Genomic DNA, 12,330 nt, shown 5'->3' with positions numbered 1-12,330 from the left:
AGCCATGTGGGGCTGTGGGGGACACAGCAAACATGTGGAAGAAGGTGCTCTGGTCAGATGAGACTACAACTAAACTTTTTGACCGAAAAGCAAAACGCTGTGGGGTTTATTTACTAAACAGCACTTTGGAAGTGCTGTTGCTCCAGAGCTTAGTAAATGAGGTAATGCTTCACTTTCCAAAGTGTACCAAATCAAGTGCAAAGAAAATAAAAAAAAATAGGATTTTTGCTTGCTCATGACTGGATGATGGAAGTCAGAAGAGCTTCTGCTCATTTACTAAGCTCTGGAGCAACTGCTCTAGCAGAGTGCAACTGCACTTTGCCAAGGGCACAGTGTGGAAAACTAACACTGCACATCACTCTGAACACCATCCCCACCGTGAAACATGGTGGTGGCAGCATCATGTTGTGGGGATGCTTTTCTTCAGCAGGGACAAGGAAGCTGGTCAGAGTTGATGGAAAGATGGATGGAGCCAAATACAGGGCAATCTTAGAAGAAAACCTGTTAGAGTTTGCAAAAGACTTGAGAGGTTCACCTTCCATCAGGACAACGACCCTAAACATAAAGCCAGAGCTAAAATGGAATGGTTTAGATCAAAGCATATTCAAGTGTTAGAATGTCCAAGTCAATGTCCAGACCTAAATCCAATTGAGAATCTGTGGCAAGACTTCAAAATTGCTGTTCACAGATGCTTTCTATCCAATCTGACAAAGCTTGAGCTATTTTGCAAGGAAGAATGTGCAAAAATGTCACTCTCTAGATGTGCAAAGCTGGTAGAGACCTACACCAAAAAGACTTGCAGCTGTAATTGCAGTGAAAGGTGGTTCTACAAAGTATTGACTCAGGGGGGCTGAACACAAATGCACACCACACTTTTCAGATATTTATTTGTAAAATATTTTGAAAAACCTTTATCATTTTCCTTCCACTTCACACTAAGGCCCCTTTCACACTTGTGCAACTTGTAATGCGATTTGGGACTGCAAAATCGCATTACAAGTCGTTCTCCATTATTTCCAATGAGTACCATTCATATCTGTGCGACTTGAAGTCGCACCGACTTCAAAGTAGTCCCTGCACTACTTGCCTGATTTTGATGCGTTTTGAGGTCCAAAGACATTCAAACCCAGTCACACTTGCATCAAAATTGCGTCAAAACTGCGGTAAAATCATGCGAATTTGAATTCGCACAAGTGTGAAAGGGGCCTTATGTGTCACTTTGTGTTGGTCTATCACATGAATTCCCAAGAAAATACATTTATATTTTTGGTTGTAACGTGACAAAAAGTGGAAAATTGTGAGGGGTATGAATACTTTTTCTAGGCACTGTAGATGGCTGCAGCTCTACACCAAAGATATTAAAGACTGCTAGTCACTCAGTTCTTGGGTCCGCTCTGGCTTTAAGCAGCAGGGATCACTGCATGAGCCTGGACTGACTGTGATTTCAGCCGACAGTGGAATTTAGCCCCCTGTCAGCTAAATCTGGGTCACAGGAGTGCAGAACTTAGTGCACTCCACAAGAGAAGTATGGCCAAAAGAGTGAATTCATCAGAGCAACAATTTATGCAAGTATATAGACATACACTATATTACCAAATGTATTGGGACGCCTGCCTTTACATGCTCATGATGAACTTTGATGGCATCCCAGTCTTAGGGTTCAATATTAAGTTGACCCACCCTTTGCAGCTATAACAGCTTCAACTATTCGGGGAAGGCTGTCCACAAGGTTTAGGAGTGTGTCTATAGAAATGTTTGACCATTCTTCCAGAAGCGCATTTGTGAGGTCAGGCACTAATGTTGGACGAGAAGGTCTGGCTCGCAGTCTCTGCTCTAAATCATCCCAATAGTGTTCTGTCGGGTTGAGGTCAGGACTCTGTGCAGGCCAATCAAGTTCCTCCACCCCAAACTCACTAATCCATGTCTTTTCGGACCGCCTTGCTTTGTGAACTAGTGTGCAGTCATGTTGGAATGGGAAGGGGCCATCCCCAAACTGTTCCCACAAAGTTGGGAGCATTAAATTGCCCAAAATGTCTTGCTATGCTGACACATTAAGAGTTCCCTTCACTGGAACTAAGGGGCCAAGCCCAACCCCTGAAAAACTACACCACACCATAATCCACCCTCCACCAAATGATTTGGTTTAGTGCACAAAGCAAGGCCTGCACAGAGTCCTGACCTCAACCCGATAGAACACCCTTAGGATGAATTAGAGCAGAGACAGTGAGCCAGGCCTTCTTGTCCAACATTAGTGCCTGACCTCACAAATGCATTCCCGGGAAGGATACAACTATTATAATTGTGTCCTCCTTTTGCCCAATCTGAGATAAACAATTTTTTCTACTAGTTTCTCTAGGACAAGAACCACAATAGAGTGTGGGTTATCTACTCAAATTCAAGAGTGCGAAATCTGGTGCAACTCTGCATAGAAACCAATCAGCTTCCAGGTTTTATTGTCAAAGCCTAATTGAACAAGCTGAAGTTAGAATCTGATTGACCGCCAAGCACAGCTGCACCTGATTCTGAGTGTACCAGTTTTAGTAAATCTCCCCCCAGTTTTAGTAAATCTCCCCCATTATTACTTATCTTACTTCTCTGTCCAGCAGTCTTGCCATCTCCCTTCTTGCTGACATTATCACATATAATGCAAGACCAGTGGCAATGCCATGACGGGGCTTTGACCATTACCTACTCTACAAATCAATACAAAAAAGTTTGCTTGTAGCTATACTTTAAGGGTCTGTTCACACTTGTCTATTTTGTTGGCATAGAATCATTAAATATTTCTGCCCACCCAGCATAATAAATGCCCAGACAATATGCATATAAAATGCATAAAAATGTACATAAATGATGCATGCAAAGCTGGCCATACACTTAAATGTTTTACATTAAGTCTGTGGCCAGCACCCATTTGGGTTGATTTACCAAAACTGGAGAGTGGAAAATCTGGTGCAGTTCTCCATATAAACCCATCGGCCTCCATTTTTTTATTGTCAGTGTTACTAAACCCACAACGGTAAAACCAGTCTGTATATGCAGTAAAGCATACTTGTTATACTCACTGTGGAACCTAAGGGGTTAATCCTGCACACTGTGTAGGAAGGCTGTTTGATCCTGTCTTTTCTGACCCTCCCCTTCTTCCACAGTCCCTAAACCATCTCCAAAAAGAACAGAGCCTTGGGGGAAAGTTGCACATGCTCAGTTTGGTGTTTATTGCTGGAGAGTTTTTTTTTGTTCTTGGGAGAGTGCATGTGATCAGCACAGGTTTAACCACTTAAGCCCCGGAAGATTTTAGCCCCTTCCTGACCAGGGGGTATTTTGCAATTCGGCACTGCGTGACTTTAACGGACAATTGCGTGGTTGTGCGACACTGTACCCAAATTAATTTGATGTCCTTTTTTTTCCCACAAACAGAGCTTTCTTTTGGTGGTATTTGATCACCTGTGTGATTTTTTGATCATGTGCTATAAACAAAAAAAGAGCGACAATTTTGCAAAAATAACAATATTTTTCACATTTTTTTATATGAAATTCCCCCCCAAAAAAATGTAAAAATCAAAATTTTTTTAAATTTTTGGCCAATTTGTTTTCTGCTACCTATGTTTGGTAAAAAAAAATCACAATAAGCCTATTTTGATTGGTTTGCGCAAAAGTTATTGCGTTTACTAACTAAGGGAAAGATTTTTGTCATTTTTGTTGTTTTTTTTTTTAACTAGTAATGGCGGCGATCTGCGATTTTTTTGCGGGACTGCGACATTGCAGCGGACAGATCGGACCCCTGACTGACATTTTTGACACTTTTGGGGGTACCAGTGACATTACTGCAGTAATCAGTGCTATACATATGCACTGTTACTGTAAAAATGACACTGGGAGGGAAGTGGTTAACTTTATTGGAGAGGGAGGGGTTAAGTGTGTCCCTAGGGGCGTGTTTCTTACTGTCATTGGATGTGGCTGTGTGTGTAACAGCAGAGATGTATGGTCCTACATAGTAGGACCAAGTGATCTGTGCTTTTACACAGGGAAGAATGACAGGTGGCTTTGTTTACATTAGCCGCCTGCCTTTCTCCCTCTCTACCTGACGATCGCGAGTGACCGGCGGACATCGGGTCCGCCGGTCACACGCGCCGCCTTCTTTGGGTACGAGCGGGGGTGGGAGCGCGCCTCCGGCGGTGCGCGCCCGCTCGCCCCCTATTCGCTCCCAGGCTAGTGCCGTACAGGTACGTCACTTTGCCTGGGAGGGGCTGACCGCAGCTGTATATAGTCGGGCGGCGGTCGGCAAGTGGTTAATCAGCATTGTCCAGAGAGAGGGTCAGGAGTCGTGCAGCCTCATAGGACAGTCAGATAAGAATGAAAACTCCTCCTACAAGCTTTAACCAGACACTGATAGAAGTCACAAGACTGCTATATACTGCTGAAGAGAAAGGGTATTCAACGGTTCATATTTACTAAAATATTTTGCATTTCCATGTTCTGTGTACTGAGGGAGACCAGATATAGTGAATGCAGGGTCCTGGGTTTAGTAACACTTTAACTGAACAAGCTGAAGTTAGAAGCTAATTGGCTACCATGCACAGCAGCATACTAGATTTTGCACTCTGCAGTTTTAGTACATCAGCTCCATTGTATTTTGACAACCCCGAATGGCAGATGTCAGAATACCCAAACAGCGCCTGCATCGGAATGGAGGACGCAGCTTTTCTGCTATATATTTTCTGTCTGGTTCCTTCAATTTTTTAATAAAAGGATGTTCAGTAGGGAAATGGCAGCAGGGCCACTTTTTGTCTAGTTCACCAGTAACTGAATGAAGTGTGCATAATGTCAGGCCAGCTTAAGAAACTTGTGTAACTGCATATGTATAAGTGTTTCAGGACCTTAATGCCTACATAATCCTTTTCAGTGGAAGAAGATCCCTATTTCCTAGCAGTAGGCTCTGATGGATTATGGAAACAACCTTTGGACAAGTTCGGTCCTGTAGAAGTTGTCAACAAAAACATCAGATTTGCGTCAGGTAAACATCTTTCTTCACACTTTAATTCAGACTAAATAATAAATCATATTATTTTATTAAGTTAACCAGTTCTGGACCAGAAGGATTTGTCCCTTTAATGACCAGGCCATTTATTGCGATTTGGCACTACGTTACTTAAACTGAAAATTGCGTGGTCATGCGACAATGTACTGAAATAAGATTGATGTCTTTTTTTCCCCACAAATAGAGCTTTCTTTTGGTGGTATTTGGTCACCTCTACGATTTTTATTTTTTGCGCTATAAACAAAAAAAGAGCGACAATTCTGAAAAAAAAGAAAAAAAAAATATATATATATATATTTCACATTCTGCTATATAACATTCCCCAAAAAATGTTTTAATCATTTTAGGCCAATTTGTATTCTTCTACATATTTTTGGTAAAAAAAAATTAGCAATAAGCGTATTTTGATTGGTTTGCGCAAAAGTTTTTGCGTCTATAGGGGAAAGATTGATATCATTTTTATTTATTTTACTAGTAATGGCGCGATCTGCAATTTTTAGCAGGACTGCGACATTGCCGCGGACAGATCGGACCCCTAACTGGCATTTTTGACACTTTTTGGGGACCAGTGACATTACCACAGTAATCAGTGCAAAAAATATGCACTGTTACTGTACTAATGACACTGGCAGGGAAGGAGTTAACCTAGGGGTGATCAAAGGGTTAAATGTGAGCCTAGGGGAGTGTTTACTAACTGTATGGGGAAGGGACTTGTGAAATGATCATAGAGACCTGTGATCCTATATAGAAGGATCACAGGCGCTCTGTGATCATTTCAGAGAGAAGAATGGTCAGCTGTGTTACGCTGACCGTACTTCTCTCTCAGCAGGGAGCGACCACGGGTGCCCGGCGGCCACTGGTCCCATGGATCTGCATTACCGTTGCGTAGTGGGGGCGAGAGTGCACTGCGAGCGGCGCACGCTTGCCCCCCAGCACCACACGTGCGACCGATGTAGGGCTATGTAGTTTCGCCCAGCCGAGCGACCCTGCCGCAGGAATACTGCGGCGGTCGGTCGGCAAGTGGTTAAACATAGGTTTCTGGCTATTGTGTACATCACAACCTTAAAGTTATTTTAAACGATTACCTTGTAAAACAACTAATTCAATTTAAAATAGAAATTAAAGGTAAAACACTTTTGTACAGATATAAAAAATTATTTTAAATACCTTTTTACCCTTTTTTAAAATAAATGATCACATTCCTTCTGTTCTCAGCTGCATAAGAGCTGGGGGAGGAGAAGCAGCAGCACACTGAGCTTCCAAATGAATGGCTGTGCAGCAGGGGCGTGTCTGGACAAGTCTGATCTTTGGAGGAGAGTACACTGAGTTCCCAGTATAGCTAGGGAACTGACTATGGTGTGCTCTCCTGCTTAGTGTGGTCAGTTTTTAATATGAAAACAGAGGGACTGGGAGGAAGACCAGGGATTTCACATAAAGGAAGCAATACAAAGAGAACAGGGTACTTTCTCATACAATTTCATGGTACATCAGGCTCATATCAGGAATATGAAGTGCTGGGGTAACATATGCCTCAAAGTGATATTAAAGTCTATTTTTTCCCATAAAACAATGAATCATAATACAACATATGTAATGTTTTTTTTTTTATTCCTTCTCTGCATTTACCTTTGAAAGTTTCCCTTGACTGAGCTAAAAAAAACTCGCTGTTCTTCATTTTCATTTTCTTCATTTTCCCATGTGCCCCCAGAATTGATGGATTCCCATAGGGGTCCCCTCTACATGCATGCTTCCACTCTGTACTACAAATGTGTGTGCAGCATTCTGAGCACTGCACACACAGGCAGCATATAAAGGACACAGAAAAAGCCATGCCTCTCCTCCTCCCCGCCATGGTGATTGTGGCTCTGTGTCCCTATTGTATTTCCTGTGCCTAAATTCTATTATTATCTGTTTTATGAAAATAAAAATGCAATGCACCTAAAACACGCTGCACAGGTATGTACTGGGTATAGATGCATCTATACTGCCTTCTACCTGTAAAATCTATAAAAGCTGTGAAATACCTATCACCCGAAAGGATCTCTCAGTACAGCCAACTGAATCCCCACAATTTTCATCAGTCTGCTGCACTCGGGCACAGTGCTGGATCGAGATCAGGCTTGGGTAAGTATAAGGGGGGGGGGGGGGGAGAGGGGGAGGTTTGTGGCACAGAAGGCTTTTTTACCTGATGCAGAGAATGCATTAACCTTCCTAGCGGTATTCCCGAGTGTGACTCGGGGTAAGATTTTAGTGCCAAAAGCGGTAGCGCTAAGAAGATCGCTGGATGCTGGAGGAGGTTTTACTTACCTTTTCTCCGGGATCCAGCGAAGACTGCGGGCGGTGTGCGGCGGCGGAGCTCTCTCCCGATCGTCTGCGAGCCCCGTCTTCCGTCTCCGGCGACGTGACGTCCGCCGGGGGGGTGGGACCGGCAGCAAATTCAAATTTAAAATGCACCAAACACACTGATACCGTTCAAAATAAAATAAAATCACATTACATTGCCCCCACTGCCCTTTCCTGCAGTTTTACTGTACTTTTTTTGTAAATATATGTATATATATACACACACACACACACATATATATATATATATATATATATATATATATACACATAATTCTTGTGAATGAGCAGCCCAAACCAACTGTATACATTATATATATATATATATATATATATATATATATATATATATATATATATATAATATAATATATGTATACATATATATATATATATATATAATATATATATAATAAATGTATACAGTTGGTTTGGACTGCTCATTCACAAGAATTACATGCAAAATAATGGTACCGCTTTCAGCACCTAAAATCCAAAAGAATCATACCGCCAGGGAGGTTAAAGCAGTAAGTAGTAAAGCCCGCTTTGTGATTTTTACCTTCAGGTAAGCCTATAATAAGGCTGTAGGTAAACTGAAAGACTGCCTGTAGGTAAAATGAATATCTCCTAAATGTGCACCGTTTAGGAGACATTCACACTGGATGCAGCCGATGACATAACCGGCTCATGCGCTCTGAAGCTCTGGCATACCTTGCCGGAACTTCAGAGCTTTGTGCTAAAACCGTACGCACGGGAGTGACGTCATCACGGAAGAGTGCGAACCCAGAAGAGAGACCGGGGGAAGATGCCAGCCATCTCAGCGGTGACAGTGCGCTGCTGTAGGGCTTCATTCTAAGGTAAGTATTTCATAATGTGCCAATATGTGATGCATACTAGCACATTATGCAATTGTCTTACATGCTTTTTTTTCTAGAGCAGCCAAGGTTTACAACCGATTTAAGGTAAAAAACCTCAAGGAGAAGTATGGCCAAAGCTCTTTTGGCCATTCTTCCCCGATGGATCATAGGAGTGCACTTAGTTTTGCACTACTGTGACCCAGATGTAGCCGACAGCGAGCTAAAACCCACTGTTGGCTGAAATGACAGAGCTGGTCCAGGGTCTGTACGGATCCCAACAATAATGTCGGGATCTGCCAAGATGACTAACTGGCAGCTGGCTCAGCCTCTCAGTGGCGCACTGTGAGCCTAAGCCAGCCTCGCCGACTCCCTCCACAGCTCTGCACTCCAGTGAGCACTGGAAGGGCAAAGCAGAGAGTCACTGGCTCTCTGCTCACTGAAGACTGAAAATCAAGCATCCAGTAGTCATGTGATTGCTTGGTTCTCCGTCTTAGAGCCAGAATTGGACAGCTGCAGCTCAGATCCATGCTGCAGCCATCTAGGTGAGTATGCATGTTTGTTTTCCTTTATTCCTATACTTCTCTTTTAAGCCTTTAAAACCACTTTAATATACATAGTATAATTTCAGGTTGCAGACAGCATGACAAATACTAATTTTTACCAATAAAATTTCCTCATTCTATTATCTAGTGTCTCATGTGCAAATATGTAAACTCAACATTTCATATTCCTGATACATGTTTGATGTATACTGTGCTTGTAAGAAAAAGCATCCTGCTCTCTTTTTATTGCTTCCTTAGTGTGAAATCCCTGCCAGTCCCTCTGCTTTCCTATTAGAAACCGACCACACTAAGTAGAAGAACACACTGTGGTCAGTTCTCTAGCTGTGCTCTCCTCCAATGTTTCCACTTGTCCTCACACACTCCCCCCCCCCCCCACACACAGCCTTTCACTGTTCACAGGGAAGGTCAGTGTGCTGCTGTTTCTCCTGCCACATCTCTTATGCAGCTGATAACATAGGGAATGTAATGATTTACAGGTATAAAAAAAAAAGATATTTATAATGTGTTATATATATACAAATGTTCTTCAATCACTTTAAGGTATTTATAATTTGTAGTTTCGTACCTTCCAGTAAGGAGGTACATGGTCAATCCCATAAAAATAAAAAACACATTGGGAGCTTATTAGGTTGTTTTGGAAAATGCCTTAAAAGGCATTTTTATAAAAAATTTGCTTAGCCATTCATCCAGCAAATCTGCAAATTGGGTAATACCTGGATATCCTTTAGGTTATGTTGTCTTCTGAGTGCCGGTTCACATTCTTGCGGCTGCGGCGATCGCATGTAATATCGGAGTGCACTGCTCCTTCATTACATGCGATCGGCTGTGCGGTGCGAGTTTAGCCATACACTTTGTATGGCTAAATTCGCACTGTACCCGCACCAAAGTCGCACAGGACCCTTTTTTCAGCCGCATCAGGATCGGATCGCACAGTGGTTCACACTTGTGCGATCCGATCCTGTGCGAACTGTCAGATCGCACTGCGATATGCGATCAAACTGGGGGTGTCGTTAACATTTCATTGACACCCCCAGCGTATCGCATATGGCAGTGTGAACTGCCAGGGGTGCGTTTGCGATGCGGGAACAGGCTGCGAATTCGCAGCCTTCCCGCATCGCACAAGTGTGACCCGGCACTAAATGAATGTTCTTTTATTATGGGCAGCAGTAAAACACTGAATTATGCCCACTAGATGAACCTCAGGAGTTTAGGAGATACGTGCGTCTTTGTAACAACAGATACAATGTACCAATTCTAGAGAACACTAGCAGGAATTAGTAAATAACTGTAACTAATGCTTACACAGGTTACAAATAAATGTAACCAGCATATATTGCTAAGACTGGGGTAGGGAGAAGCAGCACAACTAGTTGTGCTGCAGTGCAAGGAGCATGCTGATAGGATGGGAGAGCAGAGCTACAGGGAGATTTGTTCACTGGTGTGCTGCTTCTCCTTTTACTGTCCAATCCCAGGCTGGGGGAAAGACAAGACCTGCAAGTTTTACTTAACTGCAGCAGTGAAAAATCAGGTCTCCTTCTCTGCCAACCAGGGCTTTGTTTTGTGGTAGGAATAGATGGACAGAAATACAAATCATTTGCAGAGAAAACATATTTAATTCATTTATTTATTAGAGGTACTTATATAGCACTATCAATTTACACAGCACTTTGCATATATATTGTACATTTACATCAGTCCTACCCTCAAGGAGCTTACAATCTAAGGTCCCTAACTCACATTCATACATACACATACTAGGGCAAAATTAGACAGGAGCCAATTAACCTACCAGCATGTCTTTGGACTGTAGGAGGAAACCCACGCAGGCACAGGGAGATCATGCAAACTGCAGGCAGGTAGTGCCCTGGTTGGGATTCAAACCCACGACCCAATGTATCTCATCTGTGTATTTCGTTTTTTTTTTTTTTTCACAGAAATTAGTTTTACTATTTTAGTTTAAATGCATAGTTTCATTTAAATGTCTCTCAACATGGATACTTATATTGCTTTCTAGGCTAACGTGTAACACATTCACATATCACACGTGTTTTAGAGTAAATAGTTGATTTCAATATTTGTGATAATCTCACCACACGTTACAATCTGATTGTACAATCTCCTATAAATCTACCAACATCTATGTACTGGAGGACACATTTAAAGAATCCATTGAATTAGTATCCAGTCAGGCAGGCCCTTGCACTACTTAGTGCCGGGTCACACTTCAGCGATGACAGACATCGGAGTGCACTGATCTGAAAATCACATGCAATGTCTGTGCTTTGCAAATTCAGCCATACAGATTGTTCGGATGAATTTGCATCGTAATTGGACCAAAGTCGCACAGGACCCTTTTTTGATCCGCACCAGAATCGGATCGCATGGGTGTTCACACCTTTACGATCTGATTCCTGTCCGAACTGACAGTTCACAGTGCGATATGCGAACTGATCTGGGGGTGTCGTTAACTTTGTATTGACACCCCTAGTGATTCGCATATGGCAGTGTGAACTGCCTTCAAGTTGAGTGTGACAGTGGATTCGCAGGGTTCCCGCATCCCATATGTGTGAACCGGCACTCAGTTGATGATAGATCTAAAGCACATTGTACAATCAGACTGTAGCCTTTTAAAACCATTCTGAATTTAGGATAGGAAAACCATGCCACTATTTTCAGTAGTATACGGAAATGCTTACCTTCAGAACTGGTTTTCAAAAGTTTTCTCTTCTGCTGCCTGTTTTTTTGCAATGGAACAATAATCAGTAATCTAGATATATGTTTTAATGACAGATCTTGACTGGTACAACAGCACCCTCTACTGGAGCAATGAAACAGGACATGTCCACATGTGGAATATCAATGGCACAGCTGAATTTTCCTTTTTGAGCATACCTGGAATAAAAAGAGCTGGCCCTTTGTCATTTGATTGGATTGGACAGTATATCTACTGGGCTGACAAAGGGAATGCTAAGGTAGTCCAACTGATATTTAATTTTGCAGTGGAAATGAGTGAAGTGATTTAAGCAGGTTGACATTCCAACTAAACCACCCTAATTTATCTGCTTTTGACCGACAGATGAAAATATATCCACCTTGAACGAGATTGTCTTCTTGTTTAACCAAAATACAAGTGGTCGTATCAGGCAAGATGGTCTTAATACACTAGCACCTACTGACACTTTTTCTAACTTACTCAATTAGTCAGAGTAAAAGTGGTAGTAAACCCCACTTGGTAATTTTTACCTACAGGTAAGCCTATAATAAGGCTTACCTGTAAGTAAAATGATTATCTCCTAAACGTACACCAATTAGGAAATATTATTATGTAATAATTATGTAATCGGTGCATGCACTCTGAAGGTCCTGCATACCTTACTTGACCTTCAGAGCTTTGTGTCGGAACCTAGGGCACCAGCGCTCATGCGCAGGGGTGACGTCATTGCGGCTTCTATCAATCACATAGCCAGAGCGTGCCAACCCAAAAGATAGACTGGGAAGATGTCAGCCCTCTCAGCTGTGACCGTGACGG

The 12,330-nt window shown here is 42.3% G+C and overlaps 1 protein-coding gene across 1 annotated transcript in view; it reads left to right on the top strand.

Moving 5' to 3' along the window:
* Nucleotides 1-12,330, top strand: part of ROS1 (ROS proto-oncogene 1, receptor tyrosine kinase) — a 229,385-nt gene that overhangs the window by 81,633 nt on the left and 135,422 nt on the right. The window contains exons 12-13 of the mRNA XM_082249088.1: nt 4,904-5,014; nt 11,592-11,773. Coding sequence (XP_082105214.1) covers nt 4,904-5,014; nt 11,592-11,773 — 293 coding nt within the window. The remainder of the gene's footprint in view (nt 1-4,903; nt 5,015-11,591; nt 11,774-12,330) is intronic.

The sequence above is a fragment of the Pelophylax lessonae genome (assembly GCF_965119305.1).
Source record: "Pelophylax lessonae genome assembly, chromosome: 3".
Lineage (NCBI taxonomy): Eukaryota > Metazoa > Chordata > Amphibia > Anura > Ranidae > Pelophylax > Pelophylax lessonae.
This window is presented reverse-complemented; position numbering and strand designations above follow the sequence as displayed.